Here is a 16,192-nt window from a genome sequence, read left to right as displayed (position 1 = left end):
AACAGAAATAAGGTCCATATATAATTGACTGTAGTGTGGCCGAGTGTTCTAACATGTCTACCTCAAAAAATAAAAAAAGCAAACTCATATTGAACTTAACTCAAAAATAAAGATGTTGACCAAAATGCAGTACAGTACGTGGTGTTCTGATTTATTGGTACCTCACTAGGCATTGCCTTCACAAATAATACATTCAAATATAGTAAAAAATAATGTCACATGATAAATTCAACCAATAGAGAAACAGAGAATGGGAGAACCCAGAAAAGTGGAAGAACCAAGGGTGAAAGGTGAACCAATGAGGATGAGGTAAGATGATATGAATGAAGAAAAATGTACTGAATGTAAATGAGAAAATGATAATAGAAACATGTGAAGCTGTATGGAGTTGGAATGGCAATGGAATGATGTGATGAAGAACTAAAGAATGAGAGAAACAGGTGTGTGACAGAGTCATAGAAATGGAAGTGAAGAGAAGTATGGAAAACTAAGTGTGAAATAAACAATTATATTAAATAAGGCCAAATTCAACCCTTACATGACCAAAAAAGCTAGCTTTACAACTTCAGTTTTGAAAATTTTTACAAACCGCTCGCTCGCAATAAAATAAAACCTAAACATATATCTTATCAATCAGACATCGCTTCAAAGAAAACTTTGCTTAACTTAATATCTACAAAACACACAACTTCTTCACACAGATGATAATTTCATAGTGAAAATATTTGCTTGCACCAAAATGTCCTTTGGCATGTATAGGTGCCCCTTTTTGTCTTTGCCCCCCCCCCTCCCCCCAACGAGAATACGTTCCACAAGGCCTCTCAGGCCCACTGGATCCGCTTTTGTCTTTTTCTCTCTCATATCGCTCGAGAAAATCTAAGAGAGTAGAATCAGTATTTACAAAGCCATGTGCATGGTGACTCACAGTAGGAGTGGGCTATACATGGGTCAAAAATACTTTTTTTTGTAATTTCAATATGGGAACAGTTTTTTTATTCCTTGTAATGTATCTCAACATGAAATGACAATATTTTTTGTTTCGGGTCCGAGAAAAAAAGTGTGCCAGACCAAAATCCAAAATGGCCGCCAAAACCCCCCAAATCACAATTTTGGCCACAACTTTTTTATTTGGTGGTCTTTTTCTTTGGTTTTGGTGTCTATTTATATGTGTTAAGGGGCGGGCAATTTTTCCTATAGTAAGTACTTTTAAACCATTATTTGTAGAGTTAAAAGGTAATTATACCTAACTTTTCCAATTTTTATAACCCTTTTTCAGCCAAAAAGAAGGTTTTATCGTCCTGGGGTTCTTGGATATAAGATGGTACGAGAACAATATAGCAAACAGCTTCATAGAGCTGTATCGCTTTTATTCCTCTACTATGGGTTTACGGATATTTGTGAAATATATCTTATTAAATAAAATAAAAAAAGTTAATTATCCATAGGGGCTATATAATTTACATGCTGCACTGCATAAATGCATTGGCCACCATGACAAGGCCTGTATTGTTATTCATGTAGAAATGATCTCTTAGGTCTAGAATATAGAAGCATCAGAAATTGAAGATATGTTTTGTCTCAGAAACTGAGGACATGTTTTGTTAAATATGCTAATTCCGGGGGCGGAGAAAGGTAATTGATCCCACATCATAGCATTTACACTGTAGCTATTCTAGGCCCCGTTGCATAAAAATTTACCATTATGTTAACTTATCCTTGCTTCTGATTAGCTGTTGATCAACGTTACCATGATAGTTACCTGACCCCATAAACATAGGCCAGTTAGACACCACAACCAGGTTAAAAAAAGCCTCCCGTGAAGAAGATATGGCTAGATATTTGATCTACGTATATGATATATAATTATGTGATATTTTCATGTGCAATTTACGTTGCTGGTTTCATCATCAGCTGACAAGCAATCAAATTCACAATCTAATTTGAAATTTGAATTAGATTATATAAAGGCCTTATCATATGTCATGATGGTCAATGCATGCGGTGTAGTATATGTACAGTAACAGTACATTGTGTACTATATGGATAATTAACATTTTTTTAATTTAATAAGATTATTTCGCAAATATCCGTAAAAACCATAGTAGAGGAATAAAGGCTGTTTGCTATTGTTGACCCCGTACCATCTAATATCCAAGAACTCCAGGACGATAAAACCTACATTTGGTTGAAAAAAGGCTATACAAATTGGGAAATTTAGGAATAATTACCTTTTAACTCTACAAATAATGGTTTAAAAGTGCTAATTATAGGAAAAACAAATTGCCTGCCCCCAAAACAAATGAATAGACAGCAAAACCAGAGAAAAGACCACAAAATAAAGAAGTTGTGGCCAAAACTGTGATTTTTTTTTTTGGGGGGGGTTGGCGGCCATTTTGGAATTTGGTCTGGCACACTTTTTTTTCGGACCCGAAACAAAATATATTGTCATTTCATGTTGAGATAAGATAAAAAGGAACACACAAAGAAACTGTTCCCACAGTAAAACCAAATGGCACCCACATATATAGCCCACTCCTACTCACAGATTCACATTTTGTAGTCAGATACGGAAACATTTTAATGACGGACTAAGTATTAAGAGAATTTTCTTGAGAAATAAAACTCAGTTATTTTATACCTGGGGACTGGGTTGGCTTCAGCCCCCTTTTCCAAAACTGTGTAAACAAAAAAAAACCCGTAAAAATTACCATTCTGATTGTCACGGTGATTTTTTGCATGGTCACTTTCAAACTGTTACGTGGACCCTTGTGAATATTGTGACTCGCTCACTCACAAATCTCAAAATTTCAACACCCCAAAATCTGCTGAATTAATTTGAAAAACTCTCCAAGCAGCTTTACAAGTAGGCCTACCATATTCGGTTATATTCGAAAGAATACCACTGATCATCACTGGAGAAGACAAGCTCCTCGAGCGATTTGATGAAGTCCGCCCTGGCCCTCTAGCGATTTGAGCAGCACATTAGGCCTACCCAAAATATCTGACAAAACAAATCGTCTTTCGCTTTTCCTGGCGATACTCGGCTTCTTGTCTTTCAATAAAGTTTTGATAGATTAAGATGGTGTGTGAGAAATGTAAGTAGACATGCTGATGATTTTTTATTTTATAAATTATATCTATAGTTTCATTTTTATAATTGTAACTCACCTTTTGGGGCTTTTTTGTAATGTATTTTTGGTTTAGGGCTGAAACCCTACACAGTTTTCAATATGTGGGCAAGTGGAGTGATAGTGGATCATTTGACTTTGTCTATGAGTTTGTCTGTTTGACATGTTTATTGTTGATATCACATATCAGTGACTTGTATGCTTCTTGTATTTCAAGCCTGTCTTTAAGGAGAAGTTGGCATTATCGTGATATTGGGAACCACCGTTCACTTCATAGTACAGCAGTCAGCAGCGCTTTATTCAGTCACACGCACGGTTCCCTATTTTTCCACCTCCATTCACTGATTCACTTTGTACAGGAGCTCACCGTGCATTTACTCATACTCACGGAACTAGGGTAGATTGTGATCAAAATGACTTGGAAATAAAATTGTGAAAACAGAAATTATGCACTTACCACGATCATATGGATGAAGGTCTATCGTGTGGCAGTATCCTGACATCAAGGTACAGACTGGAACCTAAAAAACCCCAAAAAGTTCTATCGTGATACCTCTCCTAATTCTTTCAAAATTCATAACAAAATGGCCGATCGAGACTCGGGTAGAAGGAGAGAACTTTTCAGGTTTTTTGAGGTTCCAGTCTGTGCCTCGATGTCAGGATACTGCCACACAATAGACCTTCATCCATATAAACCTGGTAAGTGCATAATTTCTGTTTTCACAATTTTATTTCCAAGTAATTGTGACCACAATCTACCCTAGACCCGTGAGTATGAGTAAATGCACGGTGAGCTCCTGGGCTCCCACCCGCATCGTGGGCGGGAGCTCCCTGGGTTAGGTAGGCCTATGTTCAGTAGACAACACTTTGTTTCACTCCCAAGTCCCATTCCTTAAATGGAAATAAGTGAGTCATCACAGACCATTATTTAAAAATCCTGAAACTTATGCATTTTATATTACAAAACATATGGAACAGCTGTTTTTTATGAGGTCACAGATTCAAAACTTAAAATTGTAATAACTTTCTTAATCTTTAATGGATTTTCCTCAAACCTTCACTTATATTTTTTATTATTTTTTCTGCTATTCTTGCAACAAACTTTTTTTCTGGGTGAACTTCCCCTTGAAGTTTAACTTCAACTTTGTTTTAAGTATAGCTCAGGTACCCCCTCCCCCAAGTACATCGAAGCCCATCACTTTTCCATTTCGTAAATGTCCTAAAACTCTTATTGATGTGAATCATGGAAGGTATGAAAAGTAATTTACAGTCAGCAGACTCGTATCTCTAGAGATCACTCATTCAATGAACAAGGTCTAGATTTACTCGATCATTTTGATAGGGTGCCCAATGAAAGTTCTGCATTTTTTCCCACTTTTTTTCACATGATAGGAAACCTGGTTCAAAGCATGGAATGGGCTGAAAATATTCAAGATGTAGATCTATTTATTGATTGTATCTTTCTTTGTTTCTGATAATACAATATCTTAAGTAAATGTTTACCTACTTTAGTTTAGTGTTCATTTTCAAGGAATCAAATATTTTTAAAGAAAATTAAAAACATTGCAGAGTGAGAGAGAGAGATAGAAAGGGTGCTAAATACAAAAACCATGCCAAATTTTAATTTTAATGGTTGAAGAAAGACTTAATGGTCACTACACTTTTATCAGTTTGGATTGTTGGATGACAAGTAAAATTCACATTATTATTATTTTAACTTAAAATGTTTCACCAAAGCCTTAGACTTTCAATAACCAAATTTGTCTTGCTTCACAATTGTTGTAATTAGTTTTACCAAGGGCAGCTGATCATTGGTGATGATCAGTCTTTCAGAATAATTGACAAAAGTGAGTGTATGATCACCTTCATCTAGGCTGCATTAATAATTTCCTTGTCAATTCAATTCTAACTTTTGTTAGGTGAAAAGAAACTTGGGAAAGTAGTGACACCAGATCCATGGAAAAAAGGAGCAAGGAACACGACAGGCAAGTCGACTTTTTTTTTTACTTTTTAGCATGTACCAGTTTTGTATGTAAAGTTTTTGCATTGAAATTTGTTTGTAGTGACTATCTTGTGTGATTCTTCCTTCTTTTTTAATGAAGAGTATTCACTGACGATATTAAATACTATGTTGTATTTCATTTTCATTATGTGAAATATCAAATATTTTCATTTTTTATGAATTCAAGGATAAATTTCCTCACTGAATTGTAACAAAATCAATTTATTGAAAATTTTACATTTTCTGTAAGTAATTTAATTAAGTTTCACTGTTTAACATTATTGAAGGGAAATAAAATATTTCATAGTAAAATGCAAAAGATGTATGAGTGTCACATCATCAGCTTTCACTCCGTTCTATAATAGATGATAAACAGGTGCTTACAATTTGAAGTACAGTATAATAATAATAATAATAACAAAATTGATAATGATAATAAGAATAATAGTAGTAATGATAATGATGATATTGTTGTAGTCCTCTGATAGAATTGGGGAAGTGACTAGATGGCATGTATATTACGAACATGTTTTTGCTTTTTGTTCTTTTTTATTTATTCCATATTTTTTCTTTAAATAAAACCTGTAGATTTATTTCAATAAAGTTTCTTATGATGGCAAAATTTACAGGATTTAAAGGTATCATAGAGTAATTATTTTCAATGATGTAAAATTTATTGACTTACAGAGGGAGGAGGAAGGAAAGTAGGTGAAAACAAGCTTCTGACTGCCAAGAAAGCTCGCATGAATCCATACACCAAGGATTTTAAGAAGTGCAGGATATGTAAGCAGTCTGTTCATCAGATAGGATCCCATTACTGTCAAGCGTGTGCCTACAAAGTTGGTAAGCCATTATTACTCCAATTACCTCTTTCCCTTTAAACAGATGAATTCACTCAATGAAAGTTTTTAAAAAATTGCTTCTGATAGAATGAGAGGTATGCCCTCATTGTACTGTCTATTCCTGGTGTATAATTTATAATCAACTATTTTTTCAAGAAAGGCCACAGATAATCAAGGTCTGCAATACTCTGCCTTAGAGCATTCAGTTAGCAGACCGCATGGTGGTAAATTAGGGAGAATGCTTAATGGTATTGTACCACTATTGTGGCATCATAGATATCCTGATGAAGAAATGACCGCTTGACTTTCAATATGCCACCATTCATGTCTGACCTGAATGATTGCAGTTATGATTGAATTTCATGCTGAATAATCGATATTAGTCTTGAATCATGGACAAAGCTACTACCTACATGTACATTGAAGATAAAAGTTTTTGTTCTGGCGGTAACATTGAATTATGGGGACAAAAAATCTGTCTCAAGGTAATAAGACAATGTTGATCATACATTCTTTGTCACAGAAGATATGACATGTGTAAGATTTAAAGAAGTATAAAATGATAAGAAATGGACCCAGTTCTTCTTAAAGTCACACTGCATACAGAAATACGTGTTTGGAAATACACATGATTTACCTGACCATATAAACTATTTGAGTCTATATTTGAATATAAAGGACACTAAGAAGCAGTACTTTGCAATGAATATTCTTAACTGTAATGTTTTTTTTTTTACTCGACATGAATATAACTTGAAAGATCAGTTATTGTCATCTCCAATTAATGGGAATTTCCCTTACAGGTCTGTTTAAATATGTTTATATATTTCTATTTGTCAAGGTATCTGTGCAATGTGTGGAAAGAAGATAATTGACACCAAGAATTACAAGCAGTCCTCTGTATAGCATCTACGTAGCCTCTGCATGGATTGGTGAGTGTCATCAGTCAATATGTGACTTGCTGCACCAAGTTGCTGCACATGTTTTCAGAGAGTCTCCACTCTATGTCCCACAACATCAACCAGAACAGCTTGAAGAACAGTGGTGGTGACAACAGCAGCAGACAAAAGCATGGAAATCTGGGGAGCGTTTCATCCGCATTTTTGTCTGACAAGTTGTCAGATCTGACATTTTTCCATGATTCTGATTGGCTGAGAGGCAATGTTAATATGGTAACTATGGTACTTGTCGGATAAAACGTCGGACAAATCCTTTCATGAAACGCTACCCTGGTGTACTTCATGGACACTGCTCATGTATGGATTCCCCATTGCTGAAAGTGCCATTCTCACTTACACGTATTTCATCAGAAATGAAATATGACATTAAGTGATTTTTTTATGGGAACTTAGGACACTTAATTAGAAGCTAGCCATATTGTTGACTTCTGTCATCATAGTGTGTCATTTCCTGATGGTATCATATTTTCGTGAGATTTGGTAGCCTACATCTCCCCAGCTTTCACCACAACCCAGTGTGATTTCCATAAAAGTACACCATTGACACCTTCATTGTCACAGAAAAAAATGAGGGCAGAGACAATGTTAAAAAGCAATGTAATGAATTACATTTCCACTAATTTCCTTTGCATTTGCATTCAATTTAACAAAAGGTTTGAGAAACATTGTTTTTATTTTTTCCAGGATGATGATTGCAATATAGTATTGGAAGATCAAAACACATTTGTATTTACTATCAAACTATTAAGAGTGTATAATCTGTTAAATGAATATGATTTTAACTTACAGTGCAGTAAAATGAATTCTATGGAGCTTGTGTACCCTGCCTTGGTTGAAGGTGGTATTGTGAAACCTGGAGGGTATTTCATAAAACTGTTCATAACTTATCAATGACTTTACCACATGACTGGTGACCATTTCTTCTGCTGAATGACATATCCCTACCATGCCAACGTAACTGACCTAGCACCTAAGAACATGTTCCAGTTGTGCATAAAAAAATTTACAAACAGCTTTATGAAACACTCGTTCCACAATTACCCAAGCTTTAGCATAGCTGTCAATGAGGTGCTTTAGTATATCGGAATATATTTCTGCCAGAATCATATTTACCTTTTTGGGTTGTGTTGGCAAATGTCGACACTTTGCTGTGGGACCTTAGTGATCTAGAATCTGGACACATATCCACGAAACCACATCTCTTTGTGTTTTACAGCGTGGTGTAGACAAGAGCTGAGGTACTTATAATGCTCCCTTGTTTGGTTCATGCATTTGCTATTTAGCCCTCTTTCCATCTAGTATTTTCTGCAGGTTTCATAAAATACAGGTTAAGCTACTCAAGAATCTTATCAAATCTATTGGGACCACGACTAAGGTGAAATAATTTGGAAGAAGCATATAACATGTTTGGTAAAATCTGGTCCAAAAAACTGTTTAGACTTGGGTCATTAATCAACTTAAGGAATGTAGACTTGGGCAGACTTTACTCTAGTTCGATGTGTGATCTTGTCCTCCATTGAACTTGTGTTCTAAAGAGCTAGGCTAAGGTCATTTACATTATATGCCTATGGTGATCATGATCAAAATTTTCAGTTGCCTATAATAATAGCTCTTGACTTCCCATTTGTTTCATGAAACCAGGGCTTTGGGAGTTTCTAATCTTGAGCATCAGTAAAATCTTATTATTATTTCTCCTCTTATCTCCTCTTCTGATATATTTTGATCAAATTATCTGGATTTTTCTCTTTATAATTTATGTGTAATCTTGACCCACTTTCGGTAAATATTGCAATGGCTTATGTTTCACAAATGATATATATTACAATTTCAGTTGTTTTATTTGTTATCTTTAATATCGATAGAATTTCTTTTCTTTTTACTTTTTGGGATATATGTCGATATTTCACGAATTGTTACCATTTTAGTTGTAATGTACATGTATATATATATATCTGTGTCGGGTGCAAATTCTGCTGGATTAGACACAATGGCCTGTATTCTGTAGACAGGTTTAATTTCAACTCTTGTTAAAAGTTGTGGTTTAACTATGAATAGCCAATAGTTGCGAAAACCCTAAGAATAGAGGTTCATTGTATCAGCTCAACTGACTATCAAAGCATTCTTAGCTCTTTGTGAAGGATAAATAAAATAGTTGCCTTCTTCTTCACCATCAAAGACTTAAGAAGCCCACTAAAATAAACATACAATGTAAAGAAAGTTTTGACAAATTTGGCTTCTCATAATTTTAGCATAGAGTTAGACCATGGTCTAAGTTAAACCCTGACTTCTGAATACGGGCCAATGCGCATGGCTTATTTTATCAAATACACAACAAAAAATCCATTTACCAATTTGCACTTTTGGCAAAGGGCGCCTTATTGCGGTATCACGCCCAAGTGCGTTAATACAAGAAATCTTTATAGTACATAGTTTTGTTCTATGGTGCAATTGAAAACTCTTTTTGAAAATACAAACCAATAGTTTTGAGGGGCTGACTATTGTGCACAAACAATATTGCCCCAGACATGGTACTGCAACTGCATCCAACCCAGAGGCGGTATACTGCCAATTCGTCCACCGCCAACTCGTCCACTCACCACATGGTCTACCTTCATTTAGTCTCATGCTATTCCGTCCAACATTTCACCTAACAACCAGTTGGTCCAATAATCATTTGGTACAATCATCACTTCGTCTAATCACCATTTCATCTATGACCATTTCGTCTCATAACCAGTTGGTCTAATGTTCCTTTTATTTTCATTCATTTTGCCCAATTAACACTTAGTCCAATGAGACCAAATGGTATGTGGACTAAATGGCTATTGGACCGACTGGTTACTAGACAAAATGGTGAGTGGACGAAATAGCAATTAGACAATGTGGATATTGGACGAACTGATGGTAGACCAAATGATAGTAGACAAGTTGGTAACTGGATGAATTGGCATGGGACCAAATGAAAATAAACCACCATAGGCACATACTACATAATAATTGCCAATTATACAATTTAGACAACTTGTAAATGTATGTATATTTTTTTATTACTCTTGAAGTCTATTAATTGGATCTATGAAAATAAATATCTGTACAATTGTACATATAAACATGATAATATGTTTGCATTGGTGTCTGTGCTGTAACATTTACAGTTAAACTTAAATGTACATATTCTTACAACACAACACGAGAAATCACTTTCATTTACAACGTCAATCTTTAGAATGGTTCACCCTGAGGTCAAGTTAGTTTGAATAAAAGATGAAAGAAACATACTAATGAAGGTGTGGGGGAAATCCATTGACAAATTACAGAGATGTGAATTCCAAGGCTGTAAGTTCAGGACATCACATGTGAACAGCTGCCCTTTTGTCATGTGACATGAATTCCATAAATTGATGCTGCATAGATCATGTTGATTGGATATGTTTAATAGAGCATATGAAATAATTTGCCTAATTTTAGATTGAAGGCACCAATAACATTAATTTCAATTCCAGACAAATTGTCACTGTATGTATGGAATTTATATTACATGACACAATGGGGATGATGCTTGTATTCAACAACACAAAATTTTCCAACCCATTACCATTAACTCTTTGACATAGTTTTATTAAACCTTCCTTTATATGCTTCTCTCATTTTTTCCCTTTTCTTAAAACCAACTTGCCTAAGGGTGGATTTTCTCCATGGTAAAATATCACAATGAATCAATAGTATTCTCTTTATTACAACAGACTCCCAGTAGATTAGGATTTTGAAGGCAGGTAGTCACATAGGAATAGTGGGCTGTTTTATAAAGATATTTGCAAGTTAAACATGACTTTAAAGCACCACTGATGACCCTTTCTTGAGCTACATGATATACCCCAAATGTTCTTTGCTTTGAAAATATTGGAGCACATGTCTCATAAAACTGATTTCCATTCAGATGATTGTCTCATAAAACTGATTTCCATTCAGATGATTGTCATTCTGATTTAACACCTAAGAAAGGGTCACCAGTCATGTCTCAAATCATGTATAACTTATAAACGGCCTTATAAAATACCACATTGTTTAAACCACAGTTTGAATCTTATTGGCTATAGGTCGCCAAATCCAACCGTTCCCGTCAATACGCCATGTTCCTAACGTTCACTAGACTTTTAATCTTGAGAATATTTTCTTAGGTTTTATTTTGGCAATTTCAAATTTCCAGACTGTTCTTATTTTGAAATCACATTAGTACACAAAAATGATTTCGAAATTTCAATGTTACATTTGGCTAATCATAGACCACTGATTTATACTATGGTTCAACAAACTTTGTCAGTAATGGAGAAAAGCAGCTCAATCAAGGGGGAGGGGGTCACAAAGAGTTGTTGAATGCAACACAAAAATCAGATTCCAAACGATGCTTCTGATTAGTTGAAAATTAATTTGCATTTTTTGTGTGTTGTGTTTGATAGCGACTCTTCCAAAATTGGAATGCAGCCAATTGAAGTGTGAGGGGGTGGTGCTGTACTTTGAATCACCATATAAAACTATTCTCAGTCGTACCATTGTACCAGTGAGATTAGGGCCTGGGGCCCATTACTAAAATGCTAAGTTTGTCACTATGATAACTTTGATTTTGATTGGCTGCTGAGAGATTTTAATTATCTAACTGGGGTTACTAGATATTCAAATTATAATATACATTTTGTATAGATCTAGTATTGTAAACTGTAAAAAAGTGAACAGGCCATTTACACTGAAAGGGTCAATTGTTTGAATGATATTTGATACACATATGACATAACAAGGATCCTTGATTTGGCACTTCATACCTACATAAACCCTGCAGCTATACACTTATAAATTTGGCAGAGTAATTTGTCACTAAACACACTGATTTTCAACCTTTTACTCATTTGTTCACATTGAATGATAAATATAAATATAGTCTAATTTTTGTTTCTGAAAGCTTTTGCCTACCTGCCTACAAAACTTTGATGTGTATATGGAATCAAAATAAGTTTGTGACTGTAATTTTATACTTCCATAGTTTAGTTACACAGTGATTAATCAGGGAAGTTTGCTTTAGGTTAGCCTTCTTTGCTTCGGGTCCCTATATCATCAAGTTCAAGGATCCATTTGAAGATCATTACACATAATCATCAGAGGAAATTTATTTGGTTTGAGCCTGCTTCGATCCACGCTTCTGCATGAGTTTGACTGCCCGATGCTTCTGGATGAACTCGTGCAGGCGGGATTTCTTGCCGCCTCTCTTGAGCTGGCCTGCCGGTCCCCCTACCAGCTGGTTGTTCATGGTGTCGTCGGATGACTGATGCCGTAGCTGAATCTCCTGTAAGGTCGCTGGAACGGTCGGATCCTTCACGGGGGTCAGGTTGGTGAACGGGAGGGAGGAGTACACCATCACCTGTAAACACACAAATGATATATCTGTTATCGTAAGATGAAGTGGATACTGATCAAAAGATTGGTAAAGGGCACACGCATGACAATGACGTTCACCTATGATCAGTGATGAGCGATTATTAAGCAAAGCATTGTGATCATTTTGGGTGTGAGGGTGATTTACCAACAAGGATGCACATTGTTATTTTATGAAGTAAGTATAATAACCCACCCTTGGAACCTTTGATACAGTCCAAACACCCTCAGTACAGTTCCAGAGGTACCTTGTGCATAAACATTTCACCTGAAGAATATCTCTAAGTTTAGACCCTTGCAGCATTCAAGTGTAACAAGGAAAACAAAACTATCAAGGGGAGTTTGCAAGACATTTTTTGTTTTGCCATTTATTGAAAATTTTAATAAAAACCCTAAATTTTAGCTATGTACAGCAAATCAATTCATACTTTTCTCAAGGAGCAGACCAACAATCAAGACTTATACTGACCTTAGTACCTATAATTGATTACAATTGCCCCCTAGGGCAAACTGGAAGTATTTGTTGATTTGTTTATTGGTTGAGAATATTACCTTACATGTGAATTTCACTAACTATTGGGAATTGGGCAAGAATGTGTTCATATCTACTGCTGATGAGTCACTGTGGATTTTTGTCAGTTAGTTTCTTAGTCAAGATCATCTGACATTGGTATGGCTTAACATATATTCTGTGTCCTAGTGATAAGGTCTGATTGCCATTTGGTCTAAATCAACATTTTGGCTAATGACTGTTAGCTACGACTAAATGCCACTATTTGATTTTCCTCCACTATTTAAGTTGATACCAGTTAGTCTAAATGGTGGTAGACCAGGAGGCTTTTTAAAGTGGTAAATGATTATATCTGAATAAATAAGAGTAAAATTCACAGAGCAAAATGCTGAAAAAATCAAAAGGTGATAACAAAGTACTCGAAGTTTAAGTTTTAGCAATATTTTGTGAAAAAATTTATATGCACGTTCTCATGAATTTTCATTAGGTGGACTGATGTCACTTTCCCTTATGTTACTTAAATCATATGTTTTTTATATATGTGTGTATATGTCTCCCTTGCAACAAAAGAAATAGGAGCAATGAATATCTTATACATTAAATTGAGTAATTTCATGTAAAAGAATAAGTGCGGCTATGACATAGCTTGCTCACTGTATATTCATATAAATGCATATAAACTAATGTTTCACAGAAATAATCTCAAGCATTAAACTGTCAGAACTTTGCAGATTTCTAGTATAATCACGCTTAATTTGATATTCAAAGTGTATGCAATGGAATGAGCGTTAAAAAAAATCTGCATGGTCCATGATTTTGTACCATGGTACCTTTCAAACCTCTTTTGAGAATATGATCGATTATGTCTTGGACTCTATCAAACTCATGGTAGGAAAAGAATGTTGCTCAACCTTGTTTAGGCAGAGCAATGACTCACCTGACTTTGATTGTGTTTGATATCTGGAAGGATTGGAGGCATCTTATGCCTTGTCTTTGGTTTGTAAGACTTCCCTAGGATGGAGCTCGTACCCCAAGAAGATTGCCTCTTCTCTTCAGCCTGTTCAATATCATCCACACCGTCGCTATTTGAATTGGAATCTTCGAACTCATCTTGTCGGATCTGCTTCCGTCCAACAACCATCATGATCGTCTTGGCAAGTCTGGTAAAGAAAACCACACCACATGCATATAAATGCATTTCTATCTATCTCAAACGTTTGAAGCCATTTATAGCCATATATTTCATGTAATGGTAATTTGATTTCCTATCATGTTACAATAGAGTTTGCTGAATTTGGTATTTATGTGCTTGCTGTATTTCCCATATTTTTCTTAAATCTTGTTAATGGATAAATTTGTAACATAGTAGCTCATTGTTCATTCAGAATACATCTATCCCATTCAGAAAGAAATGCCATCTTTCATCAATATATCTGCATTTTCTGTATTCCCTTAAGTGACTTTTACAAAGGTTTATATTAAGTTTGTCTACAGGCAGTTGGTTTACTTCTCATGTAGTCTAATACCACATTGGCTAAACCCACTTTCTAATATCAATTTAGTCGTATTTCTTTTTGGTCTATTATAATACTACACTAGGTCTAATATCCAGTCAGTCTAATTCTCATCTGGCCCTGTTTCACAAAGAACTTTTACAAGAACAAATGCACAATCTCCATATCAAATTTACTATCAGCCAATCAGATTTAAAGATTTCAGTAGCTTTTAACTGTTATTGCAAATTTGTTACTATCACAAATTTTATGAAACAGTTCCCTTGTCTAACAAAGTGGGTATGACTAACTGGAATAAGAAAAATGGTAAATGAGGTAAATAACAATTTATACTAGCTGGTAAATAACAGTATTAGACCAATGCAAGTAAATGAACTGGTTGAAAACAAACTAGAACTAGACCATGTGTGGTAAAACAGAAAGTAGTAGAAGCTGGCGTAGACCAATAAACATTTCACCTTTACAGAGAGATTTTGAGTGTACTTACTTCCATCTTGGGTTGTTACCTCCATTGAGGACCTTAAGGGTTACAGCGGAAGCTACCCTCTGAACATCTCGAGGCATCACCCGGGATAGACTACGAGGATCAATCTCATCGGGTAGTTTAGGCCATCCACCTTTCTGACCAAACGTACCTGGATACGTGCCATAAAAGAAGGGAAAGGTCATTTAGAAAGTGCGGATGATAATGAATTTTAGTATAGAGTTGCAGTATGTTGCTCATGAAGAATGCAAAGGCTTATACAAGCTACGAAGGAGACGTTCAGCAACGATGCAGTCACAGGAAGGAAGCTACTTGACACTCCACAAAATACAATGTTGTTGTTTTTTCTTAAAGAGCGAATGTGGGGTCACTGTAATGATAATGTGACAGCACTTGTAAATAATGAAGATAACTTAAATAGAGAATGAAGAACTGAAAAATAAACGAATCACGTTTCACTGCTAGGGAAAGGTTGATTTTTAACTAGTTACACAAGAAATGCTAGTGCCTACCGATGTATCTACCGCAAACAGTCCAGAGCCTGATGGAACAGTCAATGCTGCCCGTTATGATCAGGTGCTTGTCTTCAGCATAATCAACGTATGTAATTCCTTTGAGATGTGCCCGGAAGGAATTGAGTTTGGGCGGGAAGAGCAATGTGTCTTTAGGGTTACTCTGAGGTGGAGGTTGTTTCATGTTGGCTCGAGATCTCATCTCCTTCCTTAGAGATAGCCGTTTGAGGGTGCTGTTGCCCGACAGGTATGGATATTCCTTTTCTCGTTCACTGTAGTCAACTTTTATGTTCTCTCGCTCGCGACGAGCCATCTCTCGTTTACCGATGCAGTATTCCGAAATGTCCCATACCTGTAATAGAATACACAATTTTGAAGTTTAAACCTTGTACTATAATTGAATGGGAACAACTCAATCTTATTAAGATAAGTATAGTTTGCTAATACAATGTTGATATCTTTTGACACCCTCCTGCAGCAGGACCTGGTCTTAGTAACAAACTCAGAGACCCCAAATTCAAAACCATCAGTCTTTCTGTTTTTACTATCTGGAAGTGGTGGCAGCGGTGGGATAACAAATCCAATATTCAATACATATGTTATTTATATTGTGATTCAAAGTTTTGATGTTAAAGGTCAAGTCCACCTCAGAAAAATGTTGATTTGAATCAATAGAGAAAAATCAGACAAGCACAATGCTGAAAATTTCATCAAAATCGGATGTAAAATAAGAAAGTTATGACATTTCAAAGTTTCGCTTATTTTTAACAAAATAGTTAAATGAACGAGCCAGTTACATCCAAATGAGAGAGTCGA

General features: G+C 35.5%; 2 protein-coding genes across 3 annotated transcripts in view; one reads left to right on the top strand and one right to left on the bottom strand.

Moving 5' to 3' along the window:
- Positions 1–2,976: 2,976 nt before the first annotated feature.
- On the top strand, positions 2,977–10,129 carry LOC121418645 (cysteine-rich PDZ-binding protein-like). Its single transcript, XM_041612621.1, has 4 exons — positions 2,977–3,095; positions 5,048–5,113; positions 5,818–5,973; positions 6,814–10,129. Exons 1-4 carry the CDS (start codon positions 3,080–3,082, stop codon positions 6,876–6,878), a joined length of 303 nt encoding a protein of 100 aa, XP_041468555.1. The 5' UTR covers positions 2,977–3,079; the 3' UTR covers positions 6,879–10,129.
- A 750-nt stretch (positions 10,130–10,879) lies between these two features.
- LOC121418644 (WD repeat-containing protein on Y chromosome-like) overlaps positions 10,880–16,192 on the bottom strand; it is a 33,601-nt gene continuing 28,288 nt past the window's right edge. For both annotated transcript variants that reach the window (XM_041612619.1, XM_041612620.1), the window contains 4 exons: positions 15,377–15,728; positions 14,868–15,015; positions 13,804–14,026; positions 10,880–12,341 (listed from right to left, as the gene is read on the bottom strand). In XM_041612619.1, coding sequence (XP_041468553.1) covers positions 12,090–12,341; positions 13,804–14,026; positions 14,868–15,015; positions 15,377–15,728 — 975 coding nt within the window. In that variant the 3' untranslated portion in view covers positions 10,880–12,089. The remainder of the gene's footprint in view (positions 12,342–13,803; positions 14,027–14,867; positions 15,016–15,376; positions 15,729–16,192) is intronic.

Source organism: Lytechinus variegatus, chromosome 7 (genome assembly GCF_018143015.1).
Source record: "Lytechinus variegatus isolate NC3 chromosome 7, Lvar_3.0, whole genome shotgun sequence".
NCBI classification, from domain to species: Eukaryota; Metazoa; Echinodermata; class Echinoidea; order Temnopleuroida; family Toxopneustidae; genus Lytechinus; species Lytechinus variegatus.
This window is presented reverse-complemented; position numbering and strand designations above follow the sequence as displayed.

Coding starts and splice junctions, on each gene's coding strand:
- LOC121418645 (XM_041612621.1), top strand. Junction 5,114..5,817: donor AGGAGCAAGGAACACGACAG/GCAAGTCGACTT, acceptor ATTGACTTACAG/AGGGAGGAGGAAGGAAAGTA. Junction 5,974..6,813: donor AGCGTGTGCCTACAAAGTTG/GTAAGCCATTAT, acceptor CTATTTGTCAAG/GTATCTGTGCAATGTGTGGA.